The following is an 18,981-nucleotide window of genomic DNA, read 5'->3' as shown; positions in this document are numbered from 1 at the left end:
ACCCGCCCCGACCACAGAACTGCTTCCGGGTAGATTGCAGCTGCGCTCTGGAGAAAATCCAAGCAAATTTGCAAAACAAAGCCGTGGGCGGTCTTTGGGCGCCACCTGTTGGCCCTCTGGGCACGTTGCAAGCACCACGGTGGTGCAGTGTCGTTACTTGTTTCGCAGCTCTGCGGGATCACCAGTGGTTTGGGAGCAGCTGGTTGATGGCATCGGTCCCTGGGGATTAACTTGGTGTCCCGACAGGGAGCTGGGCCACCAGCAGATTGTCGTAGGTAGGAGCACGAATTCTGCATTCAGACCCTTGTAACTTCCACTTGTCTCCTCCACTGAAGCTGGGTGGTTCCTACAAATATCTGGTCCTGAATTGCCTCCTAGGCACAGTAGGAACTACAAAACCCATGCCATGAGGATTAAATAATGAGAGGATGTGTGAGACGATGCTTCTGTTCTCCAAACAAACGTCAGCTTTCATCATCGCCGGTTTTTGATTATTTTCTCTCTACAGTTCCTTCACCCACTTGCCACTTGAGGGGCATTTGGGTTGTTTCCAGTTTGGGGAAAATCCAGATATGGTCACTATATCTATTCATGTACAAGCTCTCCTGTGAATATAGATTCTAATTTCACTCAGGTGAATAGTTAGGAATGCGACTGCAGGGGCACATGGTAAGTCTATGTGTTAAACGGGCTTCCCAGGTGGCGCTAGATGGTAAAGAACCCGCCTGCCAATGCAGGAGACGTAAAAAACGCGGGTTCGATTCCTGGGTGGGGAAGATCCCCTGGAGAAGGAAATGGTAACCCTTTGCAGTATTCTTAGCTGGGAAATCCTAAGGACAGACGAGTGTATGCGTTACTTTTTACAAAATTGCCAAACTGTTTTTCAAAGTGGCTTCTATGTTATTATTTTAAAAAATAATTTAAAACGGCTGAAGACAGAAGCAAGGAAAGAATAAGATCACTTGGCGGGGGGCGTGCACCATGTGGAATCCTATTTCCCTGATGAGGGATCAAACCTGTACCCCCTGCACTGGAAGCACAGAGGCCTAACCACTGGACCGCCAGGGAAGTCCCTAAATAAGATCATTTTGGACGAAGCTATAGTGTCCGGCTAGAAAGTGGGGCAGGGGAAGACCCTTCAGAGGACGGGTGTCGAGTAGAGACTTAAAAGTTTTCCAGGCAGGGGGACAGCGCCCGCAAAGTGTAAAGACCACAGGAGGGACAAACTGGGGATGTTCCGTGACTGTTTTTTTTAAACCATTAAAATAAAAAATTGAAGTATAGTTAATTTGAATGCTAATTTCACTCCCATAGCAACCCTATGGGGCGGGACTTTAAGTTCTTTTTACTGGCTGAAAGGTGGAGGGACTTGCCCAAGGCAGAGGGATGATGGCTAAGAATAATGAATAAAAGAGTCAAATAGCTGAGCGAACCGACCTAAGGAACTCCGCCCTTTTCCAAACACAATTCGAAACCCCACTAGGCCCCAGGGTTCTCGCTTCTCAGCCCCTCCCGCACATGCGCCGCTGGGGCCTCCACCGCCCCCCGCCCAGAATCCCATTTGGAGCATGCGCGGGCCGCTTGGCGCCAACTGTCGACCACTGCGGCTGGCGCCAAACTCGCGGGACCCCGGGCGGCGCGCGTTGGCTTCTTCCTCAGCTTCGGGATGATCGGCCAGAAGACGCTCTACTCCTTCTTCTCCCCGAACCCCGCCAGGAAGCGAAGTGCCTGCAGCCCCGAGCCGGCCGACCCGGGGACCGGCGTGGCGGCCGTAGCTCAGAGCGGGGATGTGGCGGTGAGGAGCGGTTAGGGGTTGGGGGGAACCTCTCGTGGGGCCAGGGTTCAGGGAGGCCGAAAAGGGTGAGGGGGGTGAGGAGGGCGGTGGACCCCGCGAGAGGGACCCGGGCCGAGGGGGTTGCGGGAATGTGCAGCTGACTGGGTGAGCGGGGACCGCCTCCACGTGTTCAAAACAGCCGCCTTAGCGCTCCATCGGCGGCCATGCTGAGGGGCCAGCCAATGGAGGCGAGCCTCAGGGCCCACGCCGCCAATCAGAGGAGGGAAGGGGTGGGCCCCGGCGGGGAAGGTTTTTGCCGCGAAAAGACAGCGTGGGGACGCCAGTGGCGGGGCCCGAGGGGGCGGGGCGTCGGCGTCCCGAGCCCCATTCGCGGCCAACCCCTCGCGAGGCGCCGCGAGTCTTCCTCACAAAGCCTTCTGCTCCCGCGTTGATGTGGTACCGGCCTCGAAAGTGGGGGCCGCGGCCTGCCAGTGCCTGACCGGCATCAGCCCTGGCTCCCCGGGGCTAAAACCCCCCACGAATGGGGGTCCTCCGCCCCGGGCCGTTGGGGTGGGGGCGGAAGCTGTGGGTGCCCGGGAGAGGCCCGCTGCAGCTGCTGAGCCGCCTCTGCGGGGACTACCTACAGGCCAGCCCCGCCAAGAAGCCCCGGGCCGGGCCGGAGGAGCCCGGCACGCCGCCCTCGTCGCCGCTGAGCCCGGAGCAGTTGATCCGCATCCAGAGGAACAAGGCGGCCGCGCTGCTCAGACTCGCGGCGCGTAACGTGCCAGTGGGTTTCGGTGAGAGTTGGAAGAAGCACCTCAGCGGGGAGTTCGGGAAGCCATACTTCATAAAGGTAAACTTGGAGGCTGCAGGCATCTTGTGCATAGAGCGGGCCAAGCCCACGGTTGTACCGGATTGCTTTCGTGGTTCCTCGTTTCCCTCCTTCAACGTTCTTTTCATGCTCAGGGGGTAAAATACAGTCAAGGTGTTTTCAATCTGCAGATTAAAGTTTTTAAAAGGCTGTGAGATGATATCATAGCTTCTTTTAAAAGTTTTTAAAAATAATTAAAAAAAATTTTTTAATGTCACTATTTTGATATTTTAAAATTTATTTTTATTTATTTTTGACTGCTTTGGGTTTTAAATTTTTTTAAAAAAAATTGGAGTGTGGTTGCTCTACAATGTTGTGATAATTATCACAGCTTCTACTAACCCGTTTAGTTACTTAGTCTGCTCTCAAGGAAAGAGTGGCCAAGTAAAACCACAAACTTGACAGACTGAAAATCTGGGTTTAAAAAAAAAAATAAAAAAGGGGGAGCGGTTTGCACCCGCGCGGGAAAGCAGGGCCGCAGAGCCAATCAACTTGGACCCAGCCCAAAGAAAGCCCGAGGGAATTGAAAGGTCCGTGGGGTGCGGGGACTGTTTCGGATTTCCCCAGCAGAATTTGGGTATAAGACTTGGAAAAGGTTTAGGTAATGGTTCTTCCAACTAAAACTTTCTTATTGAATTCTTAGCTTTCCTGTGAGAATGTGGTTTGTAAACCTAGTTTATCTTCCCGTCAGCTTATGGGATTCGTTGCAGAAGAAAGAAAACATTACCCTGTTTACCCTCCCCCTCATCAAGTCTTCACGTGGACCCAGATGTGTGACATAAGAGACGTAAGTACAAGTTGTGGCTGAATTTTACTAAAATTACTAAAACGGGAGTAGGATTCAAATGGCATTTCTTAATTCGGGGCAGTGGAGTTAAACCACTACTCATAATGTAGAAATAACACTGAAATTGTGAGGTTTGGCAGGCTGTCTTTTACTGTGTGCCATTTATGCAACAAAAAAGAAGTTTGTGCATATGTGCATATGCTGTGACTTTTTTTTTTTTTTTTTTAATCTGAAATAGACCCCATGCCCACGCGAAGTATTACTGTGGTGATGGGAAAACTGAGGCAGGAAGCAGTTAAGTGTCTTTCAGCTGGTTCCCAGCAACTCCACCTTGACTGGTAGCTCTGTTCTTCCTGTGTGACCACACTGCCTTATGGCTGACTTCTGGCTTGAACATATCTGCTAAAGGCATCTCTTGGCTTTAGTTCGTTGTGTGCAGTGGCTGCGCACTGGGAGCTCTGGTCGCCTCAGACTCCTGTTCAGAAGGTTGATGGTGCCTTTGCATAGTTCATGGCGAGTATCTGCTTGCACTGGAGGTGTTCTATTTTTTATTCTCCTTTTTACTGATTTTATAAGCTGAGGGTGGGAATCCCATGACTTAGTAAGGGTCTTAAATCAAAGAGAAGCAAAATTGTTGAGGAAGCCATCATGATAAGGTTGCCACTCCTAGAACTTAGCAAACGTCTTAATTTTCATTTTAGAGCAAGTACTTTGAACTTATCTCCTTGTTTATAGAGTTTAAAAAAAAACCCTTAAGTCCTGTTAAATTCAGTGTTGGGTTGCCCCTTGTTCAAAGTATGTGCTGTTTTGAATATCAGCGAGCAATACTGTAAAGAAAGAATAAGTAAAGAGCATGAGACTTCTGAGAATCAGATGGCCCGGGAGCTTCTTTGCCCATGAGGGTATGGAGGGCTGGGATGTTACCTGGGTCCGCCGAGGCCCTTATCTAGGACCAGAACAGGAAAGCTTTCCTGCTGGATGGGTTTCTTCAAGAATATGCTGGGGCCCACATGGGTACCAACCAGGGGGACAGAGAGGTCCATGAAAGCGGCCGGGTCCAGTCTGGATTCTTAAGGATACAGTGTACTTCAGCTATGGAGGAAGATGTTAAGAAGGATCGTGACAGGAGTGCGGGGATGAAGAGAGGTGGGTGGGCATCCATCAGAAGGCCTAGCAGTATGCTAACACTGACCTTGACAATGACCTCAGTCTCCTCTGGGGCCATCCCTTAAGAGGACACACAGGCAGACCTCGTTTTATTTCACTTCACAGATAACTGCCGTTTTTACAAATTGAAGTTTTGTTGCAAGCTTTCACTGTCAAATGACGGTTAGCATTTTTTAGCCATAAAGTACTTTTTAATACGATCTGTGCTTTTTGTTGACCTCATGCAGTTGGACAGTCTGGGTACCAGAACATTTACATGACTTGTTTTATTGCCATATTCACTTAATGAGGAGATCTGGAATCAAACCCACAGTATCTCCTCGGTGTACCTGTCCAAGGGAACAGGCACCTTCATAATGCAGCTGGTGGAGGATGGGAATTTCTTTTAATTCGTCGAAAAGCTATCTGGAATATGTCTGAAAATGTTAAATACACTTATCCTCTGACCAGCAACTCCACTCTTCTGAATCTGTTGCATAGAAATAAAAGCAACAATGGGACTTTCCTGGCATCCAGTGGTTAGGACTCCTCACTTCCAATACAGAGGACACAGTTTCCAGCCCTGGTCAGGGAATTATTAATAAGATCCGGCATGCCACACGGCATGGCCAAAAAAAGCGACAGTATGTGAAGATACATATAGTAGGATGTTTACCTCATTGTCTTTTGTAAGGGAAAAAATTGGGAAACGAACTGACTGCCCATTAATGATTGAGCTCTATTGACTTAAAGGAGGCTCACAATGTATGACATGAGAGAGACAAAAACTTTAGAGTGATGAGTCCAATGACCCTCATTATATGGCTGATTATAAACAATTGGATCAAGATGGGATAGAAGTGACCACTTGGCATGTTTCTGGATGGTCATACTGTGACAAGGGCGTAACTCCTTTTGTAATTTGAAAAACAAAGGGGATGGAAGCAAAGTTGATCCCCAGTTGTTTCAAATATCCGGGTCGGAAAAGGGAAGGGGCGTTGCAGCAGGTGACTGAGGGAAGGATAGCTTGGTCATGCAGAGTCACAGGGCCAGGCCCCACCTCCGCCCTTCCGGGGCCCTGAGTGGGATCGGGTGGGGGCTGCCCTTGCCTCAGTGTCCCGTTGTGTGAGTTGGCAGCAGCCAGGTGTCCATTCGCACTGTTTGATCCTCGCCGTCTGGTGTTCACAGGTGAAGGTCGTCATCTTGGGACAGGATCCATATCACGGACCCAATCAAGCTCATGGGCTCTGCTTCAGTGTTCAGAGACCCGTGCCGCCCCCGCCCAGGTAGGCAGGCTGTACCAGTGGCTCCAGTCGTGACTACTTTCAGATGCGTGCTTTGCGGGTTACAGGTGCGCCTGTCTGTGGGCCCTCCATTCACCTTTGGAGCAGGATTTCTCATTCTCAGCACTGCTGACATTTGGGGCTGGGTCTTTGTTGTGGTGCAGGCTAGGACTGCCCTGTATGATACTCAGCAGCACCTCTGGCCAGCAGTACTGCCCCCTACTTGTGATGATAAAAAGTGTCTTCAAACATTTCCAGAAGTCCCCCGGAGGGCAGAAATCACCTCTGGTCAAGAACCCCTGCTTTGGAGGATTTCATGTATCATTTGTAAATGTAATGAACTTATTAAAGATATAAACTTTAAACCCATCGCCTGAGGGTGGTGGTAAATCCTGGGCTAATTTGCTGGGTTTTCTCTTCCCTAAACACTAGCAGTGACCGAAGTAAAGGGCTTTGGCAGGTGTGCCTGTCAGAAAGAAGGAAGGGCAGCCCCAAGGGCTGGCTTTGCAGGCCGTAATTTGCCTGTGTGCTGGCGGGTCCTAAACTTTCAGAATGGTACTTAAGATTGTGGGGTTTTTGTTTTTTCTTTTGACTTGCTTTCAGTTTGGAAAACATTTATAAAGAGCTGTCTACAGACATAGATGGTTTTGTTCACCCTGGTCATGGAGATTTATCCGGATGGGCCAAACAAGGTAAGCTAACCACTGCTAGATGTGTTTTGGGTGGATTTCAAGTCTTCTCTTTCCTGTCCGGCCGGCTTATATTTTTAAAAGATATCCGTGTGGAACTAGAAAGCTCTAGTAAAATGGCTAAGTTTAAGTCAAGAAATGTGTCTCATCCTGCAGCCAGTGTTTCTCATGTTTTATTTGTAACATGGAAAGAGAAGATTGGTTGCTTGGCATCCATAGTTCACGGTTACCCACTTGGACCATTCAGGAGCCAGCCTCAGTTTTCTCATTTCTATTGGGCTTGTGTTATGTGTTTAATACCTATCTACAGGACTTTTTCTTTCTTTCTGAACAAATAAACTGTAACCAGGAGAAGGAAAGAATATTTACTCTTTGTTCTCTTGCAGTGAGATTTTTGTTTCAGCAAAATGTCTTGGCTTCCTTGTGTTAAATTCTGAGGTTATTTCATGTCACTTAGGATATATATGTATGAGGTGAGGTGAAGTCGCTCAGTCGTGTCCGACTCTTTGCGACGCCATGGACTGTAACCTACTAGGCTTCTCCGTCCATGGGGTTCTCCAGGCAAGAATACTGGAGTGGATTGCCATTTCCTTCTTCAGGGGATCTTCCCGACCCAGGGATTGAACCCGGGTCTGCCGCATTGGAGGCAGACGCTTTAACCTCTGAGCTACCTTAACAATTCTTTCCCATGATTGATATGATGTATGATTGTATACTCAGAAGATGCTGAAAGTGTAGAGGTGAAAATAAATCTTGCCCAGAGGCACCTACTGACCCTGTCCTGATGCTACCTGGTTTTGTCATGCCCTGAGCTCATTATTGGGTTTTTGGGCTGACTCATTTCGGCCTCTTTTTTTTTTTTTTTTTATTGCTATATAGTTGATTTTCCAATGTTATTTCTGCTGTATAGCAAAGTGCTTCCATTATACAGATTCTTTTTCATTTTGGTTTATCACAAGATACCGGAGCAGAGCCCCCTATGCTGCACAGGACCATGTTGCTTGCCCATCATCTGTATAATAGTTTGTGTCTGCTAACCCAGACTTCCAGTTTACCCCTCCCCTGGCACCCGCAAGTCTGTTCTCTCTGATCTGTGAGTCTGTGTGTTTCTTGGGCTCGTTCACCTATGCCGTATTTTAGGTTCCGGGCGTCAGCCTCCCTGGAAACCGCTTTTCACTGTGTGTTCGCAGGTGTCCTGCTGCTCAACGCCGTCCTCACGGTCCGGGCGCACCAGGCCAATTCTCATAGAGAGAGAGGTTGGGAGCAGTTCACCGATGCCGTTGTGTCATGGCTCAATCAGAACGCCCACGGCCTTGTCTTCTTGCTCTGGGGCTCTTATGCTCAGAAAAAGGGCAGTGCCATTGATAGGGTATGTTGTGTGGGGGTTTTGTTTTTTAATAGTTTAAAGCAGGCTAGAGTATTCTAAGAATTTCAGTTATGTGGTCCTAGAAAATCCATTTCTTAAAATGAAGCTTATTTTTCCTTACGACTATGATAGTATTAGGTTTCCCATCAAAAATTGAACAGGACTTGGGGCTTTCCTGGCGGTCCAGTGGTTAAGACTTCTCGCAATGCAGGGGGCCTGGGTTCCATCCCTGATTGGGGAACTAACATCCCACATGTCACATGGTGAGGCCAAAAAAAAAAAAAAAGGCAAGAAGGAAGACTGAACAGACCTTAGATAAAATGATTAGTTGTATAATGAGGAAAGCAGTTGGCCCGCTTCTGCTTGGATGCAGTTGATAGCACCGGCATCAACTTGCCGTATACGTGGGAAACTGCACAGGTCCTCAGGCTCCATTCATGTGGCAAGCAACGCAGTAGATGGCGAGTCAGGTAAGTCTTGCTTTCAGCAAGTTTGAGGGTCTATACAAAACACGAAGAGCCCCACTTCAGCGCAGATTTAACTTCCCCCATGAGAACACTGTCAGCTCTCTGGTTGCCAGTCCCTGACACCACTAACTCAGCTCGTCATTCTCTGCCCTCCCTGCATCCTCCCCCAACTGGTTCCTTCTCCGCTTACTTACCAAAGCACCCATGCATACCCACTTACTGTGATGAGAAACCAGAAGTCATCCTAAAAAGTTAAGATCCCATGCTTCCACTGCAGGGGGCCTGGGATTCAAGCCCTAGTCGAATCCCCACGTGCGCCTTGACCAAAAAGAAAGCCCACGCAGAAGTCATCCTCCAAGCCTTTCCCTCATGCCCTTTAACCCAGTCCTAAAACCACCCCAGTCGCCACCGCTCTGGGCTGAGCCCTGGCGTTTCTCTGGGATGCCTGTCATGGACTGCAGGTAAAGCTGGTTTGAAGGAGACTGGAGACTGTTGTTGTGGGGCTGGGACGGGGGGAGGCATGCAGGCGGGCAGCAAGGAGGGGTGCTTAGCTTGGGCTGCTGGAGGCACTGAATCGGGCAGTGAAGCTGGGTGGAGAAATTATAGTGTAGACACTTGGATAAGTGAAGGAGAAATCAAGGAGGCCTGGCAGTTGATGGTGTGTCAGAGATGTGCAAACATGCTGAAGCCCCGCCCCTGTCGGAGCAAGTCCAGCCCTTCTTAGGCCTCGACTCACCTGATCTTAACAAAGGCTGCGTGCAGGGCAAAGCATGGGGGATACACGGGCTCTCCTTTGCGCCGGGCTCAGGGAGGCGAGGCCACTTGGCCGCTCACTTGTGAGTGGAGCTTCTGACTCTGAGCTGAGTATCCCGCTCAGACCTGGGTGGGCCTGCGGGCGAGGGTACCAAGCCAGCCATCAAGTTCAGGTCCAGAGACTCAACTCGCATGTCATTTATCCTCTCCATTTTCTCTGAAGTGGAGTTCATCTTAATTTTTCTCTGTAAAGGTTCTTTGTGAATGAGCAGGATATTTTCAGGTGGTTTTTTGGGGGGGAGGGAATAGTACGAATAAGACCCGGCATAAATGAACTGACTGCTCAGTAAGGTCTGCTTATCTAGGTAACAAAATGTGTATGGAAATCATTTCCAATCTGTGTCTTAGGGAGGTTTGTGGTCAGAAGCACCCTTACTCAGTATATCTGTAATCTGTAGTATTAAATATGGTTTAGTTTGAAAGTAAATAATCACACATGTTCTAGACCTCTCTCTTCCCCCTTTCCACTGTGCAGCCCCACCCCCACCCCCACCACAGACACACCAACCATTCACAGCCTTTCTTCTCTCAGCCCCTCCCCACCTGCCCATCTTAGCCTCAGGTTGGCCTCATCTCATCTTGCCCAGAGCGCTCAGACGCCTTCTCCCTGAAAGGCCTTGACTGGGGTCACCAGCTGGGGTCTGGGGGTGGCCTTGGCCTGCCTCTCAGCCTCTGAACTCCAGACCCCTGAACCACCTGGGTTTCTCACGGGTGCCCCACTCCCCTGCCTGCCTTTGTCCAGCATGTGGCGGTCTTTGTGTGCCCCCGGCTGGCTGCTGACTGACCCTTCGGAGTGCACACAGGGACCTACCCTGCCCGCCGGATCCTGTGCTGAGTACCTGGCCTGCATCCCTTCCTGATGCTCTGTGCCCAAGACCCAGCTTTGTTCTTCATGGAATCCTAACCAAGCTGTCACTGCTGTTACTCCCAGGCCACAGGTGAAAAGTGGCCTAGGGACAGTCAGCGACTCTGGAGGGTGCCCCACTGCTGAACGGCAGGGCCAGCACCTGGATCCAGGCTGCCCGGCCTCCCCAGCAGCCCCTCCTGGACTGAGCTCCTTGAAAGCAGCCGTGCCTTGAAAGACAGTTATTTGCAGGGTGTTGTGTTAGTTGCCTAGTTGTGTCTGACTCCCTGTGACCCCATGAACTATAGCCCGCCAGGGTCCTCTGTCCGTGGATTCTCCAGGCAAGGATACTGGAGTGGGTTGCCGTTCTACTCCCCTCCTCCAGGGGGTCTTCCTGACCCAGGGATCGACCGGGGATCTCCTCCACTGCTGGAGGATTCTTTACCATCTGAGACAGGAACTACTTGTTGAGTGATGTTTAGTTAAATACAGGAAAGAGTTAGGAAGAAAACAAAAATGGTCCAGGATCTTCCCACTCAGTTAGCTACAGGTGACATTTTAATAAATTTTAAGTATTCCATTTTTGTGGTGAGATGATTGAAACAGCAAAGCAAGGTACAGGATGGAAAAGAAATGCCTTCTACTCCTTCCCCTAAAGGAACCTCTATAATTAGTGTCTTGGGTCTTATCTGCCCCCCTCCCCCAGAAGATTTTTTTTTTAATGCATTTATCCTTTCTTGTCTCTCTTTTTCCACTTGTGACAGATTTTGAGGGCTCCTCATATCAGCATGTATAGCTTGACCTTGTTCTTGTGGTAGCTATGCGGTGTTGGGTTGTCAGAACCTTTAGGAAAGTATGTGTTATCTTCTGCACACATAGCACTGGGTTTATAGCAGGTTTCACCGGCTAGGAGCCGCGCAGCTGTGTCCCTGCTCGGCCCTGCATCTTTGTGGAGATGCATGCATCGCTGAGTCCCTTACCAGAGGCAGTCTCAGCAGTGGGACTGCTGGGTCATAGGAGGACACAGGCACCCACACATCCCACACACAGTGCCCAGCAGAAGGTGGAGAGGGAGGGGTCTTCTGCTTTCTCAGAGCCTCCTCTCTGGGTAGTGGCTCTACCAGCCATTGGAGGATGAACTCAGGCACAGACCTGTGCGGACGCTGTGAATTTAGAGCTGGCACAGCGGAGTGGCAGAGCTGATGGATAGGGCAAATGCCAGAGTGGTTTGGTTAAAAATTCCAAATGTGCCCCCACGGTCTCACTGCCTGTCTCCCCCTCTTTCAGAAGCGGCACCACGTGCTGCAGACTGCGCACCCCTCACCACTGTCCGTGTACAGGGGCTTCTTCGGATGCAGGCATTTCTCTAAAACCAACGAGCTGCTGCAGAAGTCCGGCAAAGAGCCCATCAACTGGAAAGACCTGTGACCTTGTGACCTGGATCCTGGGGGTGACATTTACCCTGGGGGTTGGGGTCTCTCAGCAGTTTTCTAGAAGCTGTGAAATAGAAGTATTGGTCGTTTATGAAGTCAAAGTAAGAAGAAAATCTCCCTCATGATTCTCAAGCACCCTGAACAAGGGAACATGTTTCAAGTGGAGCAGCCATGAGCCAGGCTTCCTGGGAGTGGCGGCTTTATTCAGCTAGAGATAACTGGACCATACCAGCTGTGGCTCAGGCTTCCCGGGAGGGACCTGAGGTCGAGTGCTGACTCTTCCCCTTTGTTAGCACCTTCATGGTTAGAGCAGGGAGAGAAGCCCCTTCTGTTAACAGCCAGCTGCTGCTTGTTTTTACTGATAGGTTAGACTTTAGATTTGGGGATGCTGACTGTGTTTATTTGGAAAGGCCCCCTTTGCCTACCCTGGCATTTCAGTCTGATCTGTGGTCTTTCATGGAGCCCTCAGGAAGACTGAGGATGTTTTGCCAGTTCCCAGAAATTAGGGATTGATTTCCTGCCTGTAGTAGAGGTGAAAATTGCTAAGGAACCATCCTTGGTGTGAACTTTCAGTGAATAGAAGCTGGGAAAAGCAAATTTGGTCTTATTTATACAGTAATTCTTCAGGTGTTTCTAAGGAGTAAGCTATGGAGGTTGAACATGAAGCAGAAAGCATTGTTTTAAGAGGAAAGAAATGCTTTCTTTCTGGGTGCATCCTGAGTTGGAGTTTTTGAGCCACCAGAGACTGCCAATGCTGTTTCTTCATTTAGAGGGGCGGGGGTTGGACTGAAATCACTTTAGGATTTTTCTTTTCTGTGACACTGGTGATTTTGCTTTTTTAAAAGATACGCAGATATGTATATATATTTTTAATCCTCTTTTAAGAGACAGCCTTTATTAGATGTGCACCTCCATCCCCAGATGACACGGTTTTGCTGTAAGCTGGGTTTAAAGGGTTAACCCAGCTGGGTTTAAAGCTACCTGAGTTTGATAATAAAAGACTGTTGAAGTTTCACTTGTACCTAGTTCTTCTGGGCCCTGGGCGAATGCCCTTGGACTAGTCTTAACCCTGGGTTACCATGATAATCATTGTGAGCAGGAAGGGCCACACTTGCCTGTGCTTCCTCCTTCCTCCCACCCCTGCCCCCACTCTACTGCCTGGCAGCCTCGGGAAGCCCTGGGCCTCCTGAGAGGGGCACAAGCAGGAGGAGGTGAAGCGTGCTTAAAGCTGGGCCCCCTCCCCACCCTGAGTAGCACCCTGGGAGCTGTGGAGCGTGGGCGGGGGCTAGATAGGGTTGGGATCTGCTGGGAACCTCTTCTGGCTAGAAAAAATATTTTTCCCGCTCTTGATGTTGAGAAAGCAGCCACGGGTCACCAGGCATTTGAAGCATGTGCGAGTCAGAGGCCAAGATGGCAAATACGGCAGATGGGCTGGAGACTAGTTGCGGCAGACACAGGTTACTCTAGAAGGAAGCATCAGAAACTGCTAACATTGATCCCTGTGGAGAAGCAACCTGGGTAGTTGAAGGACAGGAGGGAAGCAGATTTCCCACTGAACTTCCTTTTGAACCTGTAAACTTATTTTAAACTCTGTTCTCATTTACCTTTCACCTGGCTCCCTCTCATGTTTGTATCTTACTGAACCACAGTACAAGGATCAAAACCAGGAATCGAAACAGCACAGGGGCTTCCCTGGTGCTTCAGTGGTACAGAGTCTGCTTGCCAATGGAGAGAGCGCAGGTTTGATCCCTGGTCCCAGAAGGTTCAGTTGCTATGCTGAGTAGCAACTAAGCCCGGGAGCCGCGGCTGCTGACCCCATGAACCCTAGAACCTGTGCTCTGCAACAAGAGAAGCCCAAGCATCTAGCGTGGCCCCTGCTTGCCCCACCTGGGGGAAAGCCCACATAGCAGTGAAGACCCCGTGCAGCCAAAAAGACTTTAAAACTGCAGTTATATATATTAAAAAAAAAAAGGTTTGTACAATGCTCCCTACTAAATACGAGCTTTATTCAAATTTTTCGTTTTCCCAGTAATGTCTTTTCTGTGTCAGGATGCCACATTACACTTTACTATGATGTCTCGTTCAAAGCTGGTCTGTGACATGTTCTCAGTCTTTGCCTTGATTTATCAATTTATACATTTTTGGCAATACCACAGAAGCTATGTGCCCTTCTTGGTACACCATCTCAGGGAACTAAGATTACTTTGTTCCGCATGGGCTTGTGCCTGTGGATTCCAGCACCTTCTTGCTCCTGGCTGCCTCAGATCCCTCTGTCCCGACAGCCTGGCCTGGGGCTTCAAGCTCCAGCATCAGACTCAAGGATATAGCCCTCCAGAGACAGCTTACATTAAATAACCCCTACAGGTCACCTGGCACTTCCCAGGTGGCACAGTGGTAAAGAACTCACCTACCAGTGCAGGAGATGGAGGTTCAATCCCTGGTTCAAAAAGATCCCCTGGAGTAGCAAATGGCGACCCATGCCAATATTCTTGCCTGGAAAATTACATGGACAGAGGAGCCTGGTGGGTTACCATGGTTGGGGGGGGCACAGGGGAGGGTCATAAAGAGCTGGACACGACTGGGGGACTAAACAACAGACAGCAGTCACCTAAGTTCAAATACCTGTGATAGATCCCTTACCCTCTCTGGCTGGCTGTTTCCACCTGAACCCTGAGTCAGAGAAGGGACATTGTTTCAGAGCAGCTGGGTCCTTAGAGCTCAGGGCCTCCAAAGGCCGTCAGCATCAGCGGCCTCCCAGCAGGCCTGCTCCAAATCCAGCTTTCTCAGCTGCCCTGTAGCTATCAGTGGAGGAGGAGGACAGACCCTTTCCAGGCTGGCACTGACAACAAAAAGCTACAACTCCCTGCTGACCCATGGGCCAAACGGGGAAACTCAGAATCAATCCTATGTAACAATCAGATACTCTGTGCCATAGGGGGATTTTGGTAAATGGAACTCTTAGAACTGGGGTACCCTGGGGACAAAGCTGGTATGGGACTCCGTGGGTGGAATCGTCCCCTCCCCAGGAGGAGGGTTTGGGCCGCAGCATCCAGGGTGGGACCCTGCTCTGGAACTCAGTTGGGCAAAAGGCCACACATGAGCTGGGCTTGGCAATGGGCCAGCTGTGCAGCTTGGGCCTTGGATGGCCACAGGGGCCACTGAGGCCCTGCCAGGAAGGCAGTGACTGCCCCAGGGGTGTCAGGGTGGCTGGCTGGGAGGTAGGAAGAATTCAGGGTAGAGGAGCCAGAGTCCAGGGCAAATCCCTGTGCAACGCAACTTGCTGTACCTGTAGGAACTCTGTGCTTTGGCTCCGTCTCCTCCCCCTTGGGCAGCTGGAGTTTAGAGCTGCGTTGGTGTCACCTGGGACCCCCGGGGCAGGGGTTACACCGCGCAGGGTGGGGGCCGGGGGTGGCAGGTCTTGGCCACTTGAGGATTTCTGTTACTCCTCCTCTGCTTACAGATCATGTGACCCACCAACCCCAGTTCAAGCCACAGTTTACCCATCTGTACGATAAGGGGGTAGGCTGGAGGATCCTTCAGGTCTTAGTTGCACCACACGGGATCTCTATTGCATCGTGAGGAATCTTGCTTTGCAGCACATGGAATTCTCTAGTTGTGTCCCTTCGGCTCCAGAATTCGAGGGCTCAGTTGCTCCGCGGCATGTGGGATCTCAGTTCCCTGACCAGGGATCGAACCCTCTTCCCCTGCGTTGCAAGGTGGATTCACAAGCATTGGACTACCAGGGAAGTTTGTAGCGTTTTATTTATTCTTCTCAACCATGCGGTGAAGTCATTAGATGAAAAAACAGGCTTGGCCTTTTGCCCAAAGCCACAGGTGACAGAGCAAGGATTCAGAGTCAGATCAATCTGATTTCAAAGCCCAGTAGTCCTGCCACTTATTGACCCTCTGCCCAGGTCATAATTTTTTGGAGTCATTAGGGAGAGTGTTTTCAATGGAGTGTTAAAAAAATTTCCCTGAGTTACGAATGGCTCCCCTCAGAGACATCGGAAGACATGTCTGCGTTTAGAGAGATGGCTCTTCCAAAGGCTTGTGTGAGCTCCGCTGGAGTGAAGCAGTCTGAGTAAACAACCTAAGCCCCGCCATTGACTGAGTCCCTGACCTGCATGTTTTTCATCCCCAACTCCAGGCTCCCTCTGATAATACCCAGGCTTCAGGAGAACCCAGGCAGCAGGTAAGAAATACGCTTCCTCCTTGTAAGTCCACTGGAGAAAATCCCATGAGACTCACTATTTACTAACTCTTCCTTCTTGAAAAACATGCCCAGAAATGAAGTCCCTCTGGCAGGGTGAAGGTGTATCTGGCATACCCACCGCTGAAATCCTGTGCATCAGTTCAGCACCCATCGGGTTTTTCCACTTGCCAGGCCACTGAACTGCGGTCTCCTTATTTTTTCTCTGAGCACAATGGAATGCCCTTTTGTTCGGCCTTGGCTCCCCTCCCCGCCGAGCTCTGGCTAGGATCTGGACGTGACCTTTGTCCTACAAGCCTCTAACTCCCCTCCCTCCACACACACACCCCAGCTGCGGAACACTCTGTAACCGTGGCACAGAGCTGATTTATGTCTTCTCCTCCAGTCCCCGAGACAGCCATCTGACCCTGCATGGGAACGGAGTTGTTTGGTTCTGTTTTTTTTTCCCCTGGGTCCTGAAAAATAGGAGACATTTCATCAGGTGGCATCTTCCTTTAGAGGGTTTTTACAAAATCTCTTGCGGAGAGAGAAGCCAGGAGATCTTTTGAAAGTGATCGTCTTGGGCCTTCACTGTGGGCTTGTTCCAGAAGACATTTCACAAACACCCCACCTGCTCAGGGTTAATTTTCTGCACGTGTCAGGAGGGCCAAAATGACTTTGTATTGCTGACGGCAGCTTGGGCTTTAAATGACATCTAGGGATTTTGAAATAAAGCGAGGAATGGGATTAAAAGGAGGGGACAGAACTTTTCCCACTTTGCCTGGCTTATGCTTGCTCTTCAGAGCCTTGGAAGTGTAGTGCCCCGGGGATATTTTTAAACAGCAGGAGCTAGTTCATCTGAAAGTGACATTTATAGTTCTCGCAGTGAACAGCTGGCTAGCTGACATTCAGGTCCGCAGCAAAAAGGGAACCTGGAAAATTCAGCCTGGATGCCCAGTTGAAAGGACATGGGGAAAGGAAAGAGGCAGAGATAAGTGGTAAGTGAGCTCTCCTCTCCCTGGGGTCATTGACCACACAGCCAGTGTCCAGGTGAACAGGAATTTAACACATAGTGAGGGCAGCCTCTGGACAGAAGCATGGCTGGCTGTGAGAAGCTGATGTAAAGGGCTGGAAATGTAATGTAGATGAAGGACCTTTCTTTGCTTCTATAAATGGTTATGTTGCTGGGGATCCCTGTGCAAACTTTCATCAGTTCCCCAAACCAAAAGAGTTTAGGCTTACCTAAAAGGCAAGGGGGAAGATTTTTGACTCCCAAAGCTTCTGTCTTCAGGAAGAGAATTCTGTTTCCTATAGATGTCTGATTTCTCAAGCTTGCTCATTTTTTTTTTTAATGTAGACTCTTAAGAGTCAAGCATTTCTGGTGTCCTCTGTGGCTAGAAAGACATGATTTTGTTTCATTTTTAAAAAGCGTAGTACCAAGGAAGTCTTGAATCAAGCACGCAGTAAAATAGGGCTCCTCCTTGAACCATCCTTCGGTCTGTCTCTCCTCCTTCCAGGGAGCCTTACCTTTAACAGTGCACGTGTGTGCGTGCTCAGTTGCTTCAGTGTCTGGCTCTTTGTGACCCTATGGACCATACACCGCCAGGCTCCTCTGGCCATGGGATTCTCCAGGCAAGAACACTGGAGTGCCCACTTCGAGGGGATCTTCCCGACCCAGGGATTGAACTTGAGTCTCTTACGTCTCCTGCACAGGCAGGTGGGTTCTTTACCACTAGCGCCACCTGGGAAGCCCCTTTACAATGCACAGACCTTATGTCCTTCTGACTTTTTGTTCTGAAAATGCACTGTGTTCTCCATCCTGTCTCTCACGTCAGTCATTACTGTTATTTTGACACACACAGGCACGACTGAGGGGGAGTTCCCAGGAAGCAGGTCTTTTTCAATTTAAAAACTGGAAGGTATAGACATTGTTTTCTAAATAATTTTTGCTTCTAACAGTGTCTTGGGGCATCTTTTTCCAAGATGCGATTTCTTTACTGACTGACCTCTCCAGGTTTTAAATGGAAAGACCCAGCCCATCCTAAGTGATCAGAGTTGCAAGCATCCCCAGATCGTGACTTTATTTGAAGAGCTCTGGGAAGGCGTTTTGTGTTCATGCAAAAGAGTTTTATGTGCCCCTGCTTGGGTGTTGCGTGAACTCCCTCAGCCTCTTGTTACCTTCAGATCTGAGATAGAAATTAGAGTATGACTTTATACCAGATACTTGATCATTATGGGGAAATAAACACTTTAATTTCCCAGGTAGCTCAGTGGTAAAGAATCCATCAGCCAATGCAGGAGACCCAGGTTTGATCCCTGGGGGTGGGTCTGGAAGATCCCCTGGAGAAGGAAATGGCAACCCACTCCAGTATTCTTTTTTTTTTTTTAATTATACTTGTTTATTTTTAATTGACTGATGATCGCGTCACCATATTGGTTTGATTTCTGCCATACATCAGCATGAGTTAGCCATAGGTGTACATGTGTCTCCTGCCTCAAACCTTCCTCCTGCCTCCCCACCCTTCCCCACCCCTCTGGGTTCCTACAAAGTCCTGGTTTGAGTCCCCTGAGTCATACAGCAAGTTTTCATTGGCTGTTTTACATATGGTAGTGTATGTGTTTCCATGCTCCTCTCTTCATGCATCTCACTGCGTACTAGGCTCTAGGTTCATCCACCCCATTAGAACTGACTCGAATGTGCTCTTTTTCATGGCCGAGTAGTATTCCATTGTATGTATGTATACCGCCTTCTTCATGCGTTCATCTGTCGATTGACATCTAGGTTGCTTCCGTGTCCTAGCTATTGTGAATAGTGCTGCAATGAACATTGGATTATCTTTCCCAATTTTGGTTCCTCAGGGTATTTGCCTAGGAGTGGTACTGCTGTGTCATATGGTGGTTTTATTCCTAGTTTTTTAAGGAATCTCCATACTGTCTTCATGGTGGCTGTATCAATTTACATTCCCACCAGCAGTACAAGAAGATTCCTTTTTCTCCACACCCTCTGCAGCACTTGCTGTTTGTGGATTTTTGGATGATGGCCATTCTGACCCGGTGTGCCACTCCATTGTTCTTGCTGGGAAATCCCATGGCCAGAGGAGCCTGGCGGGCTGCAGTCCAGGGGGTCGCAAGACTTGGACATGACTCAGGACTGTGTGTGTATTCTAGCTGCTTCAGTCATGTCCAGATTTTTGTGACCCCATGGACTGTAGCCCATCAGGCTTCTCTGTCTGTGGGATTCTCCAGGCAAGAATACTGGAGTGGGTTGCCATTTCCTCCTCCAGGGGACCTTCCTGACTCAGGGATCGAACCTGCGTCT

General features: G+C 49.5%; 2 protein-coding genes across 2 annotated transcripts in view; both read left to right on the top strand.

The window, feature by feature from the left end:
- Positions 1-1,651: 1,651 nt before the first annotated feature.
- On the top strand, positions 1,652-12,488 carry UNG (uracil DNA glycosylase). Its single transcript, XM_040250929.1, has 7 exons — positions 1,652-1,795; positions 2,421-2,627; positions 3,337-3,432; positions 5,767-5,864; positions 6,465-6,553; positions 7,741-7,919; positions 11,328-12,488. Exons 1-7 carry the CDS (start codon positions 1,667-1,669, stop codon positions 11,466-11,468), a joined length of 939 nt encoding a protein of 312 aa, XP_040106863.1. The 5' UTR covers positions 1,652-1,666; the 3' UTR covers positions 11,469-12,488.
- A 3,918-nt stretch (positions 12,489-16,406) lies between these two features.
- The window catches only part of ACACB (acetyl-CoA carboxylase beta), a 136,628-nt gene continuing 134,053 nt past the window's right edge, over positions 16,407-18,981 (top strand). Inside the window, exon 1 of the mRNA XM_040251296.1 lies at positions 16,407-16,660. The gene's annotated coding sequence lies outside the window, so the exon portion shown is untranslated. The remainder of the gene's footprint in view (positions 16,661-18,981) is intronic.

Source organism: Oryx dammah, unplaced genomic scaffold (genome assembly GCF_014754425.2).
Source record: "Oryx dammah isolate SB20612 unplaced genomic scaffold, SCBI_Odam_1.1 HiC_scaffold_12, whole genome shotgun sequence".
Lineage (NCBI taxonomy): Eukaryota > Metazoa > Chordata > Mammalia > Artiodactyla > Bovidae > Oryx > Oryx dammah.
Note: the sequence above shows the minus strand (reverse complement) of the source record. Positions and strands in the feature narration are given on the sequence as shown.